Source organism: Rhipicephalus microplus, unplaced genomic scaffold, assembly GCF_043290135.1.
Source record: "Rhipicephalus microplus isolate Deutch F79 unplaced genomic scaffold, USDA_Rmic scaffold_13, whole genome shotgun sequence".
Lineage (NCBI taxonomy): Eukaryota > Metazoa > Arthropoda > Arachnida > Ixodida > Ixodidae > Rhipicephalus > Rhipicephalus microplus.
The window spans coordinates 18,614,177-18,633,811 of NW_027464586.1; the positions used below are offsets into that span (position 1 = coordinate 18,614,177).

The window sequence follows — 19,635 nt, forward strand, 5'->3', positions numbered from 1 at the left end:
TCGAAGGTCGAAATTTGCAAAGATGTGCTCGATGCACGTCCTGCGAACCGTGGTCGGATGATATTTGCCGTCGTGCGTTGCTCGCTTCGGCTAGTGCCGCGACTCCATGTAGTCGATTACCCAATGGTCCTTGATGACGTCGACATTGAAGTGACCAACTATCACGAAGGGTGGTCGTTGCGATCATTGTTCCAGGTATTATTCTACGGCTTCGTCGACGTACGTCTCCGCGGCGGCACGCGGTAGGTTGGGCGCAAGGTACATCGTCATGACGTCGACTCCGCAGACGCTAGCGACGCAGTGTTCGCCATTGGCGCGTTCTTGAGCGTCGGGCAGCTGTTGGAGGTCTTCGACGGAGTCGACGTCGTCACGCTTGACTTAGGTTTCCACGCCGCCCGCATGTCGTTGGAACCCGTGCGAGCACGCGGCCGGAGCGTATCCCGCAACGTCGACGTCATCGTTGGCGTTCCAAGTCTCGGTGAAGCAAAGCACGTCCACTCTGCGGAGTACGGGATCTCGCACGACGTCAACTGCGTGAGCGCACAGTGACCTGGTGTTGAGCAGTGCCAGGGTGAAGTGGGACTCGGAGTCAACGTCTTCAAGCGCGTGTGTTTGTGCATTCGTTAGCATACATTTTAACCAGCGACATCGAACGTGGAGCGACGACGCAAACCAACCGACGAAGGGCGGCGCGCCCCGACACTCGGTTATTTATAGCGAGCGCCAGCCCTAGCCTGCACATGCGCGTGTTAGCATACAGCTGGCACACGTAAAATTAAAGGTCGCGCAGTGCACGGAGGGGATAAGTGAGCGTAGCGCACACTGTGTTGAGAGGAGGAAGGGATGCATATATTGCTGGCGGAGGAGGAAGGGAAGCTGCGGACGGCGACGGCGCATGACTAGCACCTAGTATAACATGCTCCGCATGTAAAAATGAAACAGCCACTCACGTGTTCTTACCATGTCCGTGGATCGCCAGCACGGGAAGTCAATGAATATAAATACCTAGGAGTTACAATTACAAACACTTTCTTGGTCCTCACATATAACAAATGTCTGCGCATCAGCTCGTAAGCTTGGTTTTCTGAGGCAGAAATTGAAAAAAGCCCCCTCTGAAACTAAAAATACTCGCGTACAAATCGTATATTTTGCCTAAACTAGAGTACACATCAGTGGTTTGGGACCTATTCTACAAAACAGATATTCAAGAAATTGAAATGGTTCAAAGACACACTGTACGTTTTATTTTTTCTAAGTTTAAATTAACTGATTCTCCCACAAAATTATTGAAAGACAACGACATCCCTGTACTTGACGAACGTCGCAGAATCGCATGCCTAAAATTTTTTCCCTCCCTTTTTAATTGTAAGCTGAAGATTTTTGTCCACAAATACATACAACCATTTTCTCCTCGCGCATCTAGGCATCGTCATATGTATAACCTGCTACCATACTCTACTCGAAGTAACATCTTTAAAAATTCTCTCTTTCCCCGAATAAATATTCAACGGAATAACTTACCATTTGATGTCGTTTCATGTGATGACTTGGAGAAAGCATTGCTCTTAGCATCCAAACCATGACATAGGGGCACCTTCTCCACATTTGTAGTGCTTGTTATAATGTCTGTACTTTGTTTTCATGCAATATTACTCCTTTGGATTTTTAGTCTTCAGTACTTGTAATACTTCAGGCGTTTCTGTATCTATAAATTTGGCTGTGCGAATGTTTATGTTATTTTTATTCTCACTTTAAGGCATCACTTTGTTTTTGCCGTTATCTATTTTTATGAAGGAGTTGCTATATTTTTGTTACATTCCTTGTATCACCCGTTTTGTATTCTAGCAAATTTGTTTATCGCAATACTTTTTCTCGATGTTTGCATACCTTGTTTATTGTTATGTTTCCCACCTGTCTGGTCTTCAGTGACCGCAGTATTTTCTAAATAAATAAAAAAATAATAAAGGCCGTGGTAAATTGTAGTGAAGAGGACTAAAATAAGTTGGCCGCCTATACTTAAGTGGGCAGCACAAACCTTAGAAACTACTAGTGTGCCGCTCTCGGCGACACTAAGAATTTGTGTACTTGCTGTCGTCAGGGCTTCTTTTAAACGTGTGCATAGGCATGCACTCATAACCAATATGTTGGCGCCCTGTAGTGTCGACAAGTGCTTCGACAACTACGCTGTCTAATTCAACGTCCGTTACTCTTCGTCTGGCGGGTATGGAGTGGCAATCCGCTGCAGTAGTCATCACTGCGGCAACGCTTTCGGGGGCTCCATCTTTTGGTTTCCCTAACGGTGCAGCCGGAATCTACAGTATACGATTGGCGCCGTGGCTGCGGTGAACGGGAGGATGTGCGAAGTGTCTGCCACGGACTAGATTGGTGTCCACCTGCCCAAAGCGAGCGGCTGTACTAAGTGCAGAATTCTCAACTGCGTCGAAATCAGCGCAGTTGAAAAGGTGCTGGCGGTGCCGTCCAAACGGGTCTTGCAGATGATTCCGCGAGGTGCCAAAGACAATGATTTGTGGCAGTAACAAGCATTATGTGCACTGTGGTCGCAGTTGAAGCATAGAAGGCGGTCATCTACAGTTCTTCACTCAGCCTGGTTGCAAAGACGCGGAGAAAACCATTGGTCGAAGACATTCACTTATTCTCAGCGTGCTGACAGAGCAAACGGAATGTACTCCAATGTTTTCAAGCTCCTCTTGAACGTTGATTTGAGTGACAGGAACAATAACAGGGGTGGCACTGCTGCTGTGTGAATTAAATGCTCAGGGCGCCATTGCTTCCAGTTCACAATGAACAATGTGAATTAGGTCTTCCGGTGTCAATGAACGTCGATGTGTGGAGTGTTCTTTGCAAGTCAGCGTTGCAGCCACGTTTGGGAATTTAGCAAACGGCTGCAGAACGTGGCGGCTTTTCGCTTTCTTAGACTATATAATGACACTCCTTGATGATTGCACCTACGGTAAAAAAAAAGCTTTGCACATCAGGAGGCAGCGAGCGTCGCTGGCAGTTCCCTTCAGCACGTGTTCGACCTTCTATGTTTCCGTCATGTCACTGTCGGCCTATCAGCAGAGAGCCAGCACGCCCAGGTTGTGTGAGAAGTATGACTCGTAGAATGTTTCGTACGGCAGGTCAATTTTTTGGCGTCAATCTAATGGCTAAAGGGCTTGCCAAATATCTAGCACATCTTTTCTTTGCTTTCATTCTATCTAGTGAGTTTTTTCTTTTTTTCGGCAGCCGCTTTTACCGTGCTTTTGAAGCAAGACAACGCCTTAGCCAATGTCCAGAAATCGCTTGACTCCGGAGGTCCCGTGAATTTGGAAGATCGCTAATGTTGTTCTTATTTTCAAATCGGGTAAGAATGAAATCATTTCTAGCTACCGACCTATTTTATTATTATCCACGTGCTTCAAGTTACCCGAGTAAATTATTCACAAGCACATTATTCAATACCTAACTGACAACAATATCCTTTCACAGCATCATCATAGTTTCCGCAGCGTTTTTTACACTGTCACACAATTGATTGAGTTTACACATGACATCGCCTCATCACTTAATAACAACCAACAAGTCGATGCCATTTTTATTGATTACTGCAAAGCTTTTGACATGATATTTCACAAAAAACTGCTCAAGCTTCGTAACCTTCTTACAGGCCCACATGCTGACAAAAAACGTGATTGGATTACGGATTATTTGCACCTAAGGAGTCAGTTTGTTCGCTAAAACCACGAACAGTCGTCACAAGCTCATATTTCTTCAGGTGTTCCACAAGGCTTTGTCTTGGGACCCCTTTTATACATAATTTACAATAACGATGTCACTCTGGTGGTCATTACCACTCTCGTTAATCTCCGCCTATACGCCGATGGCTGTGTATTGTATTCCATTATACGTCACTGACCAAGTTTTGTTTAATGATGTGTTTTCTTCCTTTCGCGAATGGAGTAGAACTTGCCAAACGAGGCTTAATTTTCAGAAAACTATGTCAATAACTTTTACAATTAAATAGAAGCCAATGCAGTTTAGATATGGCGACTCCGATCACAGACTAGAAAATTTCAGGAATTTATGTATCTTGGTGTAGTATTCTCTCCTAACTTGAAGTGGCACAAACACATCGACCTTATTTCTGCAAAATCGCTTAAGAAATTACGTTACTTAAGTAGAACGCTAAAAGGCACCACAAAAGAATGCAAGCTTAAAGCCTTCAAATCACTGGTCAGGCCTTTTCTTGAATAGGCGGCTGCAGTGTGGCCACCACATCTTGCAATTGACATAAACTTGAGGCCATCCAGCGAAAAGTGATTAGATTCATTTTTAAGTGTTATGACCGTGATTTCTTCCTTTCAGAGCACTATCGGGCTTTATTGCTAAATGGTTCAGAACACAGACGTATGTGTGATCGGCTTACCTTGCTACATAACATCGTGCACTACTCCGTTCGCATAGCCACCGTCCATTTCATTCACCAATCATCCTACCCATGTCACTCGCTGATAGAATTTATTGAACATTGTGCTATTCAGATAATTTAATGATTGTTATAAATACTCTTTTTTGTCACAGTTGACACTTGTAATAATCTGGACACTGCATTGAAACGACTAACGCATGCGCTGTTTGTTAAAAAAGTGTAAAAATAAGTAATTTGATGTTTTTAGTTTTGCTATTGTTCCTTTTGTTTGATCATTTATTGTTTGTTGAACAGCTGTCTAATTACGTAATTGTATGTTTTTTTATTTCGGCTCTTTTTGTTCGTTTATTGTAATCACTTCTCCAATGTCTCCAACATGAGACAGCAGTATCTGTAAATAAATGAAGAAAACTAAAGTGAGGCATCCCATTGGTTCGGTGCACCCACGCGTTCAAACATTCCCAACAAATCTCCAGCGTCGACGCCACCGCTCCCGTATAATGTGCCGTGATCCTAAGACGCCAAAAATTGTATGATGGTGGTGGCGCGTAGGAAGAAAACGGTGACGTTTACGCAGAGGGCTCAACACTATTTAAGGCTGCGAAAGTGATGAGATGTCCACTGAGAGTTTCATTGCCTGCGTTTGTACCGAACACCTTTTACCTGTATGATACGGGGTTGCCGACCTATATAGAAGGCGCACTTACTGATAAAAACACAGGCAAGGGTCCATATGACTGACTAACACATTCGTGCGCCCGCCTACGTCTTCTGCCTTTCGTCGTCCTTCACTTCATCTCCGTAACCAAATCGACAAGGTAAAAAAAAGGAGTAGTGCAAAGAATCACATGGCGGGTAACATATCAAAACAGCACACAGCGCAGACAATTTAATATTCTTAATTACGCACTACCAATTAGCCCATCAGCCTCTTGTTAAAAAATGAAAAGCCTATGCTTTTGTATCTGGGCGAATTCTGGCGCTTATAATCGTGAATGTGTGCCTGCCTTTTGAATTGTGATTGTGTGCCACGGTGAATGTGTGCCTGCTTTTTTTTAATAAGCCACTAAAGACAAGTACTTTGAACCTGCTACCTATTTCATGTCAAATCATACATCCTTTAAAATATCCCCAGTTTTGTATTCTGTGGCCTTAGTTGTTCTAAACTGATTAACACGATTCGTTTTCTGCACACATACTGGCACGGTTAATCCCTGCGACGTGAGCTAGCGGAGTTTTCCTAACTTTCTAGAGCCATTCTCTTGATGGTCCTGGTCGCAGGTGACCACACTGGTGCTGTACCCTACACACGGCCTGCACATCGTTCAGCGAGGTCTTCCGCCCCCTCTGGATGTGAGCAGCTTACGGGCGGTGTTCATTGCTGGAAGTTCGATCCCACAACTGGTGCTCAGGCAACTGGGCGAATTGTTCCGAGGTTGTCTCATCATTCACGGTGAGCTGAGCGCCTCCCATGCTTGTTTCATGCGTATAAGACACAAAAGTGTCTACAACGTTGCCAGTCGTTGGTTCATTACTCTATTTCCAGGGTATTGTTGGAAATTTTCGCGCATAGTAAGGTGGGCGGAAGCGCGATTTTCTTAACAGGAGTCGGGTAACTTTGCACTTTTGCCTCGTCATCTGTCGGCGAAAGTCGTTGACGATCAGCTGGGCAACATCGCCAGTTGATAAATTGTTAGCCCGAGGGTAACATTCGTAAATACATCTAAAATTATTTCTGCTTTGAATAACGCTGGGACATTCCTAATTTTCACGTAATCAGCGCACGGCAGACGCGAAAGATACTACGGCAAGGTTTCGAGGGCTGCATGAAGAATATTATTCATGAATACAAACAAAGAGGGTATTTCTGGCTTTCGCGTGATATTAGGTAAGTACGCAAAGGACCATGCTCGTCTCATCCTTGACGGCTGATGAGTAGATGAAAAAAACGTCCCCCCTCTTCTCCTATGACAAGGCAGCAACCTGTGATTTTCTCAGCTGAAGATTTTACCGTTTTTAGTATTATTACTCTGTTACTGCATAATCATGCACAGTTGCAGTAATACTGTCGTGACATTAAAACTTTGTAAATTTGCAACCGACCTGTCTCAGCTTTGGCAAATAAAATAGCGTTAGATAACCAGCTTTTTATGTGAGCCAACTTTTGCTGCTTCAATACCGCAGTCTTGCTTTAGTCATTTCTATAACTAACCTGTTTACCCTTGCCCCTAAATCCCGCATGTCCACCTAGAATACTGCCCTCACATGCACTCACGCGGATGCTTTCACATTCAAATAAACGTGGTGCGTCACTTGCTTACCTTCCACGTGCATCTGCATTGCTTTTTTTCACTGAATTTCGCTTCATATCTGCATTTGCACGGGCAACTTGATCTTGCTTGAAACGGCGAAGTACATCTCCTTGTATTATTGTAAAGTGTACCCTTGCTTTCCTTGCGCCATTTCGGGCTTTCCTAAAGCCGGCTTTGGGTATGACCGCTCTTCAATTCAATTTTTCACCTCTCCGATGTTTAGCTTACCGCTCTTTGACAACACGTTGCTGACACCGTCAGCAGCATTCTTGCTAATAAGCCTCATTGTTCTTTTATCAAAAATGAGTCAACCCTTCTCTCATATTGTTACCTGCACGCGTTGTCTGACACTTCGCTCTACTTCAAGTTCCTTATTCTCTCAGAAAATGTTTTAATCCAATTTTCAAAGCAGCTGCAGACTTCAGTGCCACGGTACGTCTGCATGTGGTACTGTGAAGCCTAGGCTGTACCTTTTGAGAGGCGAAGATGCTAGGGGTAGAGCTCAATCTAGTGTGCAGCGTAACCACCCTTGCAACGCCTGCGTATACGCTCCGCGCAGTCTTGTCTCCTACTATTCCCCCTCTCTTGTCTCGCAGCGCCAACGCAGGCAGCGTCTGTTAGTGTGTTTCTTGATAGAAAACGCCGACTGTTCATGCTGCACATTTCCTTGGCTAACGCATATGTACAGGTACTGAATCCTGACTTTGAAGGTAGTGCCGGTGGGAGCTTTCTCCTGTACGTAGTTGAACAACAACAATTCGTACCATGCCCGTTAAATAAAAGCGGACTGAGGGTATCTGTGTCCAATCAGAGTCTTCTGTCTATCACTGCTCATTAACAGCGATTGACATGCTCCAGGAAGAAACACTGGTTCATCACTGCGTACTCTATGCCTCGACAGGTGTCTCTTGTGCGCAGCGACGTGATAAGAGCCAGCGTCAACGTTGCCGCGAGTGTAAGCGTTAGCACCTGCTGCTTCGCATCTACAAATGGTTCCCTTTAGTAGGAGATGATGTTATTTTTATGATTACGAATCATCTTTTTTAGGAGTAGGATAATATTTATGGTAATAGAATGATTGGGTATCGCGAAGTGCGGTAATATTGAAACTGGTCAAGGGTACCTTCAGAAAGTTTGTTGCAAACTCTGTTTGCCCCAAACATAGCCTATTAGTACTTAAACCTCACTACAATCTGAAGTTTTTATTTGTGGTGATTGTAAAATAAATGCGAACATATAGAAGTGGACGGGAATATAGCTTGCCACCGAAGAATCACAACCCGCGATCTTCGAATAACACGTTCAATGCTCTGCGGCAGTCATCTTTCGGTTCACTTCATGTGCAGCGGTGATCACTGTTAGGGGGAACACGGCTCAGCGTGGCAGTGCTCTGCGGAACGCCAGTGCAGCCGGCGCGGCCGCGCATCAAATTTAAGTGGCGGAAGCGCAAACGAGCGTGCCACTTTTGTTGTACTACAGATAAACGAGAGCGGCACTGAGCTACTACGGAATGGTGCGCTCGAGCGATGTAGCCAACAACGTAAAGCAGGTCCCGTGTATCCGTGTGCGCATGTGTCGCTACGCTTCGATTCGTGCCCGCGCCAGCACACTGGCACTGCGCGCAGCACGGCCACGCGATCACATGTTCCCCCTAACAGTACTCACCGCTGTACGTATGTGCAATTCAACAGAGGAGCGTCAGTCGGCGCCGCTCGTACATATTGCAGCAAATTCTGAGCACGTTTTTCCTCCCTGTTCGCGTCACGTAGGACGCAAGCTTATCACAAGCTCGCAGCCGGCCTGAAGGCACCTAGTAAGCCAGAACAAGACTTTTGCTGTGGGTGAAGGTATGAAGGGAAAATTTAACTGTTTGTTCTTGTTTGCAAGACAGCATCACTAACCAATAATGATGCCAACGAAAGTATATGGGATGGTATTAGTGGTAACTGTAATGTAATTGTCTGGAACGTAAAGCAGACGGAAAGCTAAGCACGACGTACAAGAATTGTACCCCTTTGAGCTATTGAGCCACACATGCTTAGGCATATAGAGCGTGTTTTACATCTGATACTTTACACAGCGTGCACAGATATGCCATGAATAGGTTCGTTACTGTTTTTCCAACCAAATAAAAATGTCAATTTGCTGGGATATTTCAATATCTGTAACGCTTGCAAAACAATGGGAACCGTAGGGGCCATAGTCTTTACTAACCCGTCAGGTGCACAAGCACGTAATCACTGTACAGAACCATGACACGCTTCTAGCAATAAAAACGCTTCGAACCTGTTTTATATTTTATAGTAATAAATTGTTAGCGGTGAACTTAACCTGTTTTATATTGTATAGTAATAAATTATTAGCGGTGCACTTTTCATTGTCAGAACAGCATTATATTCAAGTATTCGCTTTGAAATTATGTACATGCAACGTTCAGATCTTGGGAAAATTCGTGGTGGTGCCTTGCCACATCATACATTCCCAACTCACGCAGAACACGGCACTTTTAAGCCACAGGAGCATTCGCCCCAGAATGCTTCTTGCTCCAACTTGTGCTGCATATCCGGTACTTTGCAGGTTATGGTCTCACAGAAGTTTGCTGTGCCATTGCCTACACTCGAGGACAATGTCATGACTTCAAGACAGCAGGAATCCCAATGCCGTACGTGAACATCAAGGTATTAAAAATTGTTGCATTGCTTAAAGTTTGTATTTGAAAATACAATACAATCTAAAATCTGGATGCTTGCATCTGTGTGTTGCTGGCATGACAACGTTTATTTAAATACATTCTAGCCGTGCGGGGCTTTTATATTGTTCCAAATTTATATAGCAACTGCTACTATAAAAATCGCAACATATCTATGTAGTGAATGATGATGACTGGGACGAAGCGGTCATCTGTTTGTTCGTTTGTGCATGCGCATGGCCATCCGTGGGTGCGGCCGTCCATCTGTTCGTCCTTCCATCCATCTGTCTATTCATCGTCTGTCCCTCACTCAGTCAGTCGGTCGGTCGGTTGCTTGGTCAAATCAAGGCAGCTCCAGTCAGGTCAAGTCAGGTCAAGTCAAGTCAGGTCAAGTCAGATCACGTCAAGTCAGGTCAAGTCAGGTCAAGTCAGTCACGTCAAGTCCGACAGACTGTCTGTCTGTCTCTCTGTCTGATGACAAGCCTGAGACGCTGCGACGCTCCACACCCACCGCTCTGTTTCGTCCATGCCCCACCAACAATTCGTCACGTAGGGTGAAGATCCAGGAGACTGAGAGACACTCGATCCCCGCGCACCCAGGCACAGCTCGTGAAGCAGCCAATCGGATGGATGGATGCATGGATTCTATGAGCACCCTTTTTATAACGATGCGGTGACATGTGTCGCACCAGGCCAGCAGGAAAACTAATGAAAACTTTCTCTATGTTCGCCTTAACTACTTCAAATAGATCGATCTAATTATAACAAAAAATATAAACTCGTGTTTTGTCTCTACGCCTCTTCCGCTAAAATGACCTCGTTTTCTCGTTATTTCTGTTCTTTAACGCTAATTTTCTTTTCCAAATACCCTAACCGTCTCCTTCTTGCGTCTATCGTGGACGAGTTCAGCTTTTCATGTTTGTCCCTAAAACTCAAAGCCATAAGTAGGCTTGCATCCACACGCACACCTGTGTGGTTATCCCCACACTCAATCACAACGTGTTTGATCATTTTTTAGCTTCTCTACAGCATGTACATTGTTCCTCTTCATTCTAGAGTCTCGCTTTATGAGTACGCGTTTGAAGGGAACCAGATCTCGATTTTAACAGTGAAGTGCTTTCCTTTGAGTTATAAAAACTCCCCCGTCCTGTTTCCTTGTTGTCGTTTCAGTAGCTACTGAGAGCCGGCTGCTTTTCTATTGCTGTCATTTAATAAGTCAACTTCGTCTCTCTGACTTTTCGGTAAACGCTCATTGTTGTCATTTCACCCACACTGCCAGCTGTAGATTTACTGCTGAACCTCCTCGTTCTTTTTCTCCACTTTGTGTCCACGTGCGTCCTATAAAAATACCTGAACGCCTTTTCTGCCTATCTACTCTCCTTCATTGTCCTACGTCTCTCTTCAAATCTCACTTTGGTCTGATTTTTCTTAACTTCAAGCCTGTTCATTCCATATCCCCCTTTACAACTTAATTCGTTCTCTTCCCGTGAGCGCCCAACGCGGGGCGTCCAAGAGTCATTTGATTCACATCTTTTCACAATTGCACCGTTGACTTCATGCACACCACTGAGTTCCCAAATGTAAGCCCTGGAACCATGACGTATTTCCACAGACCTCGAAGCACTTCGTACCTACTGTATCACCATAATGCTCTGTGCTTCTTATTTGCAGCATTTCTCTTTCTTATCGCTTCTGCTGTTTTTTCCTGTGCCTCGAAATATCTATCGTCCTAATTTATCCACATTGATTGATATGTGCAGTTTAACGTCCCAAAACCACCATATGAGTATGAGAAACGCCATAGTGGAGGGCTCCGAAAATTTTGACCACCTGGAGTTCTTTAACGTGCACGCCTAATTTATCCACACTCCGAGATATTTTTACTCCCTACCCTCGGCAATTCTCGGTCCTGTATTGAGACCGCCTGGTCTTTGCGATCATAGAACATAATCAATCCACATTTTGCTGCATAAATCTTGGTCCTAGAGCCTCGCCTTCTCTACCGCATTTATCTGCCAGCCGCCGAATATCGTCGTGTTTGTCTGCAAATGGGAAATTATCATCTGCATCAAATATTCATGAAAGCCTCTATTCAACAATCACGCTAGCCTGTTTTTGTCACAGATTAAACCCAAAATTGCTACGTTCAAGTGCCTCTTGCATCCTCACGGTGTACAGCATATATAACAGGGGGGACAAAGGACATCCCTATCTGAGCTCCTTGCTGATTTCGACGCGGTTGTTGCTACTTATTCCTTCCCATTGTATGCAAGCTGCATTTTCTCGGTATATTGTCCTCAAAAGCTGTATGCCCTCAACACCTCTGTCCACTTGCTTCATTATTTCTCAAAAAAATTCCCGAGTAACGTTGCCATGTGTCCCAGTGATGTCCAGATAAGCTACATGTAAGGCCTGTTTTTTTATTTTAGATATTCTTTAGGCTAAGTATGAACAAACAGGTTATCGCCTAATTGCCTGTCAATTTAGAAATCATTCTCAAGTTCTCCCAATATAGTATCTTGCTGTGCCCACGTTTTTGTTTTTAATTTTACTGCCTGCATCACCTGCCTGTATAGCACAGATGTAATGGGTAGCGGTCTATACTAGCAAATGTTAACCTTTTCTTTCTTGCCTTTAGAGATTAGGTTCATTTGGGTTCATTTTACTTTTCCTCAAAGTGTGTGGTATTTCTTTTTCCTGTAAGTCATTTTCTACTGATTTGAGCAGTGGGTCTTTAGTGATGTTTCCCAGTTTGTTAATGCGGCTGACGGATAGCCCATCTAAACGTGGAGTAGTGCGCTTAGAAATTTTACCATCGGCCTTCATGTAACTGAAATTCTCAAGTACTAACTTTTCCTCAGTACTGAATCTTCTCCGGGTAGTCTCCTGGGCAATCTTTTTAATCGAATCTGTTGTTACCTTTCGGATGTAAGCTAGTGCTTGGCACCCTTCTAATTTATTTCCTCCTTCATCGAACTTATGCTGTTGCATTGTGACAGACTTCCTACCTAACGCTTTTAGGCGCCTCCAAAATTTTCTGGGCACGCCCTGCTTCGTTTAGCAAATCTTCGTCAACAAACATCCACAATCATCTTTACCTTTTGCCGAAACCAATTCCTGCAGAATGATTTTTTTTTCTTTGGATACATTTCTTATAATTCGTTTCATTTATACTCTAGCCACTTTTCCCTTTTTGCTTGTCTATGCTCTCATCATGCCTCACGTCATTTCTCGATTGCTTCCCAGATTTCTCTGTTTCCCAAACTTTACGTCTTTGCCTTTCTTTTCGAGCAAATAACTTTCTACTCGTTTTTCATTTCCCACGTCATTAATAGTAACAGCTGTCTATACTCCTAGTCTTCGCCAGGCAGTTGTCCTACTTCGTCCTCGACTCTTGCGGCTATACTTGCTTATTTATGTCATTAAAATAAGAACTTCCATAGTTCGAATCTATCCTTATTGCAAAAACCAGCGCCACTGAGTACCAGCGTTCAGTGCCATAACTGACTATAAGCCCAGTATGGCGCTGGTACCAGCATCTCCCAGCGCAGGTACTAGGACGCTGGAGTGGCAGTGTCCCAGTACACTGCGCAAAATAGATTCACAAAGTTAAAACTGGGAAGCCCATTCGCCACAAATAAATAAATATATAAGTAAAATAGCCCGCATTCATATTGAAAGGACAAAAGTTAAAAGTACAAAAATAAAACACTTCCTGACGGGGTTTGAACTCACCACTTCCTGATTTCAAACCGAGTATGCTACCCAGTACGCCACGTGAGAACATGCACCTGGGGTTAAAAAATGACTATTTATCCAAAAAAGCGCCGTTCAACTTCATTTTCACAAATTGCACAGTCAAGACTGACACAATCAACATCATCATCATCGTCAGACTGACTACGCCCATTGCAGAACAAAGGCTTCTCCTATGTTCCGCCAGTTAGCCCGGTCCTGTGCTTGCTGATGCCAGTTTATACCCGCAAACTTCTTAATCTCATCGGCCCACCTAACCTTCTGTCTCCCCTTAAACCACTTGCCTTCTCTATGAATCCAGTTAGTTACCCTTAATGACCAGCGGTTATCCTGTCTACGCACTACATGCCTGGCCCGTGTCCATTGACTCTTCTTGATGTCAAATATGATATACTTAACCCCGTTTGTTCCCTAATACACTCTGCTCTCTTCTTGTCTCTTAGGTTACACAAATGACGGCGATGGTATAGTGGTTAGAGCATCCACCTAGCATGCAAAAAGTCTGTGGTTCAAATCCAACCAGACAAAAAAATCCGCGTGGTGATGGAACTGCATTAAGATGCCTGGGGTGCGGCCTCACCTGTAACCACCGCCGGTAACGCACTCCCTCGCCAGAGAAGGATTGGCCACCCTGGTGCAGTATCTGAAACCAGGGTAGGCAATCCTTCTACATGCGTACGTCAACTAACTTACGGCCCTCAGTTCCCAGCAGCGGCGAAGCGACTGACCACGGCAGCGGTCAGATCTGCAACACAGCAGAGGGTGCTAAGAATCTCTGGATCTGGACAGGCCTCCATTGGAACCTTAACTTAGCAACGTTTAACGCTAGAACCTCATCTAGTGAGGGAAGTCTAGCTGTCCTATTTGATTAGCTAGAGGGTGTTAAATGGGATATAATAGGGCTCAGTGAGGTTAGGAGGACATATGAGGCTTATACGGTGCTACAGAATGGGCAAGACCATTGCTATCAGGACTTGGCTGACAGAAGAGAACGGAGAGTAGGGTTCCTAATTCAAAGAAACATGGCTGGCGACAGAGATGAATACTATAGCATTAATCAGAGGGAAATAGGTATTGCAATTAAACTGAATAAGAGATACAATATGAAAGTGGTACAGGATTACGCGCCTACATCCAGCCATGATGACGCTTCAGTTGAATGCTTCTATGAAGACGTAAAGTCGGCAATGAGTAACGTAAAAAAAAATCAGTAAACTATACTGATGGGAAACTTTAATGCAAAGGTAGTGAAGAAGCAGGCTGGAGATCAGGTAAAAAAAGATTATGACATCGGTACTAGAAACGCCAGAGGAGAGCTACTAGTAGAATTCGCAGAACGCAATAATTTATGGAATTTGAATACGTTCTACCGAAAACGATGAAACCGCAAGTGGACATGGAGGAGCCCTAATGGCGAAAATAGGAACGAATTAGACTTTTTAATGAGCGCTCACCCAGGCATCGTACAGGGTGTGGAATTTGTTGGCAAGGTACGATGCATTGACCATAGAATTGTACGGTCTCGAACTCGCTTTGACTTGAAGAAGGAACGACAGAAACTGATACGAGGGAAGCCAATCAATCAAGTACCACTAATAGGTAAAGTACAGGAGTTCAGAGTCTCGCTTCAAAACAGGTACTCGGCTCTTAGTGAGGAAACCAACCTCAGCGAGATACAAAGAATGATAATCTGACGAGTATCTATAATTATGGAGTGTGCAGTGGAAGTTTGAGGCAGGGTTGTTAGACAGGACACTGACAAGCTTTCCCAGGAAACAAACAATCTCGTTAAGATGCGTCCAATCATCAAAGTCTCAAGTACAACAGACAAAATAGAACTGGCAGAGCTTTCGAAGTTGATTATTAGGCATGAGGTATGCGATCTAAGAAGGTATAACATGGAGAGAATTGCACACGCTCTGAAAAACAGAGCAAGCGGCAAAGTAGTGAACCGGAAACTTGGGATAGGCAAAAATTGGATGTATGCACTAAGGGACAAAGAAGACAAAATAACTATTAATATGAATAGGATAGTTAAAATAACACAGGAGTTTTACAGAGATCTGTACAGTAGCCGGGACAACCACGCTCTTAATACTATAAGAACTAGCAGTAACCCAGATGACACCACACCAGTAATAACAGAAGAAGTGAGAAAAGCTTTAGAGAGCATGCAAAGAGGCAAAACTGCTGGTGAAGATCAGGTAACATGAGATCTGCTGAAAGATGGAGGACATATTTTGTTAGAAAAACTAGCAACCATGTTTACGAGGTGTCTCCTGACGGGAAGAGCTCCAGAGCCTTGGAAGACTGCTAACATCATCTTAATACATAAGAAAGTAGATGACAACGGCTTGAAGAATTACAGGCCGATCAGCTTGCTCTCTGTAGTATACAAGCTATTTACAGAGGTAATAGCTAACAGAGTAAAGAAAACATTAGAATTCAATCAACCAAAGGAACAAGCAGGATTTCGAACAGGCTACTCAACAATCGACCACATTTCTACTGTCAATCAGGTATTATAGAAATGCTCGGAATATAACCAACTGCTATAAATAGCCTTGATAGATTACGAGAAGGCGTTTGGTGCAGTAGAGATATCAGCCGTCATGCAGACACTGCGGAATCAGGGCGTCTATGAAGTATATATAAACATCCTGGAAGAAATCTACAGGGGATCAACTGCTACCATAGTGCTTCATAAAGAAAGCAACAGAATACCAATCAAAAAGGGTGTAAGGCAGGGGGACACAATTTCCCCAATGCTATTTACCGCGTGCTTACAGGAAGTTTTCAGAAGCCTAGAATTCGAACAGTTAGGAATAAGAGGTAAAGGTGAGTACCTCAGTAACCTGCGCTTCGCCGATGACATTGCATTGCTGAATAACTGAGAGGACGAATTTCAACTCATGATTACTGAGTTAGACAGGAAGAGCAGAAAGGAGGGTCTTAAAATTATGCTGCAGAAAACGAAAGTAATGTACAACGACATCGGAAGAGAGCAGCGCTTTGTGATAGACAATAGTGCACTTCAAGTTGTAAAAGACTATGTCTACTTAGGGCAGGTAATAACCGCGGAGCCGTACCATGAGATTGAAGTAATTAGAAGAATAAGAATGGGGTGGAGCACATTTGGCAAGCACTCTCAAGTTATGACAGGTAGATTGCCACTATCTCACAAGAGGAAAGTATATAACAGCTGTATCTTGTCGGTATTTAGCTACGAATCAGAAACCTGGAGACTTCCAAAGAGGGTTCGGCTTGAATTGAGGATAACTGGCACCATATTACTTTCGAAAGAACCATTGCGTCTTGATTCTAAAGTGACGAACACCGAATGACGTAATGACGTGCGGATATCAGCAACCACGCAAAGTTTTTTGAAGCATCCCCATCTTTGAAAAATCTCAAATTGACTGGAGGATCAGCCACAGATTGTCAGCAGTTGCTGCCGATAGTTTTTTTTTTCTCTTAATAGTCGGTTCTCGCACTAGCTACTGGTCAACATGTACAGATCTTTTAAATGTTCTGTTTGGAAGTTATTCGCTCACACGAGTGAATATTGAGTATTTTTTTTCGCGCAAGCGACGATGTAGCAGTAGACATCCGGCGGGCAAGATTACTATAGGTGCCGTTATATCGATACTTCCAACTAAGAAACCGCCGAAAAAATGACTAATGCAATCCACTGAAAAAAGTATGCCAGTGTGCTAGTTCATTAAGGTGTACCGAATTACCAACTTGAAATTGCGCGTTCTGACATACGAGTCAGAGAAGTACCGGGTCCTGTGCTCCCAAGGAAGCTTTTGGTGACAGCCTCCATTGCTGGAAGCACGACACATGAATCATCGCCGCTCCATGTGCAGGCACCGCACATGTTGATAAATAGTCTATTTAGGCTGAAAGATGCCCAAACTGTGCTTTACAGTCATTTTTACACTTTAGAATTGTGCCTACCTAAAGTAAAAATCGCCGGCAACATGTACACCGACGCGGCTGCCACGACGGGCCTCACTGGGACGGGGCACTGGGGAAGGTTGCTCTCGAAGCAGCTGAGTTGCGATTCTTGAAGTTAAGTTCTGTTCAGTTTATTAAGTGTGAATACACTTTATAAGCTACCCCAAACCATTCACCGCCGTCGGCGACGTCTGCAATCTTCTCTCTATCTTTAAAAGAAAGAGGACTTGGCGGGCCGCAGCGCGACGCTCTACCGAATAAGCCACGGACGCGACGCTGATATCGGTGTCAGTAACGCGCCTTATATCTTTAACGCCGCTGCGCGCGTACCCCTCTCCCTTCGCTCGCTCCTCCGCTCTCCTCGCTCGCGGCAGCTGCGCGCGCACCCCTCTCTCTCGCGCGCCCTCCTTCTCTCTCAGTCTCCCGTCGAGAGCGGGTCGTGCGATGGGTGTCCCGGAGGCAACGCTACCATCAACAACGAATGCAGTACAACCGAATGCCAGCACTGCACCCGTCGTTGGAGGTGACGGTACCGCGGTGGTTTCGCCGACGTTGGAAGACAAGGCGGCGCTGCGAAGGGCTCGTGAGACCGAACGTAAGTGGGCGAAGCGTGCAGCGGATGCTGAACTGCGTGCTCGCGAGGCCGAGTGCAAGCGGGGGAAGCGTGCAGCGGATGCCGAACTGCGCGCTCGTGAGACCGAGGACAAGCGGGCGAAGCGTGCAGAGGATGCCGAACTTCGCGCTCGCGAGGCCGAGGACAAGCGGGCGAAGCGTGCAGCGGATGGTGAACTGCGCGCTCGCGAGGCCGAGATGAGGCGTCAGCGTCGAGCCGCGAACGCGGCCCAAGAAACGGAACGACAACGCAAGCGTCAGGCGGAGAAGGGCGATGAAGGCCGGCGTCAAGACGCCGCTCGCAATCGTCAACGGCGAGTGCACGTTCCCGAAGCCGTTCCGAAGCCGTTGTAGCTCACTAACCGTGAGCTACAACGATAACACGAATAGGTGCTATTCTGTAGTGTAGTTTGGGTGTATGTGTGTGACGCGCTCGCCATGTGTGCATTTAATGCATCGTACGAAAATCGTGAAGTGTAAATAAATTATACTTTATATATAATGCATCTGTGTACAAATGCTTCATGACAAACAACACTTAAATTCATTATTACACTTTAATCGTCATCATCAGTAATAATACTCCCAAGCATTTCCCCGAGGGTGAACATGGTTAAGTGCGAATGCACGGGGTGATGCTATGAGGGGGAGTAAAGTTATAAACCCTTGGCATTCGCCAGTGAGTTTACGTAAACTCCCCCGTGTGGTCAAATTGCGATTCCCAGGAACCATTACACCATAAAGGCACCATAGTGTGATTAATAAATATAATAGTGCGAATTAATAAAGACCCCTCATAGCATCACCCCGTGCATTCGCACTTAACCATGTTCACCCTCGGGGAAATGCTTGGGAGTTTTTTTCCTTAAAGGCTCCGTTTATAGGGGTGTTACATAAGGGGTGGGGACAACATGTATAGGGTAAATCCAAATGAAAATAAAAAACCAATAGAACTTTGAAAAAGAAAATAAAGTAAAAGAAAAAAATGTTGATACACTGTGAAAACGAGAACACGCGCTAAGTAAATTATTTGGTAACATTAGAAGAAACAACATAATGTGGCAATATAACGTAATATTTATTGAAAATCTTGCAAAAAATTTACACTGTACAAATAAATACAACAATAACAAACAATGAACACTGTAGAAATAAAGACTCGCGTTAAGTACAATCAAGGGCAACTAATTTGGTAAAACAGAAGACACAGCAGCATAGAACATGTGACAGTTATTTGTAGGTAGAACATGGTGCGGAAGGGCATTCCACTCTGACGCTGTACGAGAAAAAAATGAAGTAGAGAAGGTAGTAGTGTGTGTGCGCGGTTTGGAAACCTGTAGCGGGTGACCAGTGCGTTGCGATATTCTTGATGGTGGGGTGGTGTACGGCATGCGGTTAAGTGAACCGTAAAAAAAACTTGTGAAAAAAACCAAGGCTGGATATCGTACAACGGTGTAAGAGGGATTGTAGCTTAGATTTTTCTTTTAGGGTGGATATGCTTACGTCATATGAGTAGGATGAATGAATGAATCTTGATGCGGGATTTCGAAGAGACTCAAGTGCGTCGATGATCTATTTTTGATGTGGGTCCCAGATTGGTGAAGCATATTCAACTTTAGGCCTGATTAGTGTTATGTGCACTAGTAATCTTACGTCGCGCGGGGCATGACGTAAGTGGCGCCTCAAGAAGACGTGTGATTGGTTTGCCGATGACTGAATGCTATTTATATGTGTGCTCCAGTTAAGATCAAATGAAGTAAGACTCCTAGGTACTTGAATGACGAGACTGTTTTAATTAGACTATTGGCTATCATGTAAGGAGAAGTAAAGGGGCTTTGACTACGGGTAAATGATATATGTTTGCATTTTTTGGATTG

At 44.5% G+C, this 19,635-nt stretch overlaps 1 protein-coding gene across 2 annotated transcripts in view; it reads left to right on the forward strand.

The window, feature by feature from the left end:
- The window catches only part of LOC119162997 (luciferin 4-monooxygenase), a 562,016-nt gene that overhangs the window by 340,591 nt on the left and 201,790 nt on the right, over positions 1 to 19,635 (forward strand). For both annotated transcript variants that reach the window (XM_075882642.1, XM_037414886.2), the window contains exons 7-8: positions 5,711 to 5,882; positions 9,319 to 9,419. In XM_075882642.1, the coding sequence (XP_075738757.1) occupies positions 5,711 to 5,882; positions 9,319 to 9,419 (273 nt within the window). The remainder of the gene's footprint in view (positions 1 to 5,710; positions 5,883 to 9,318; positions 9,420 to 19,635) is intronic.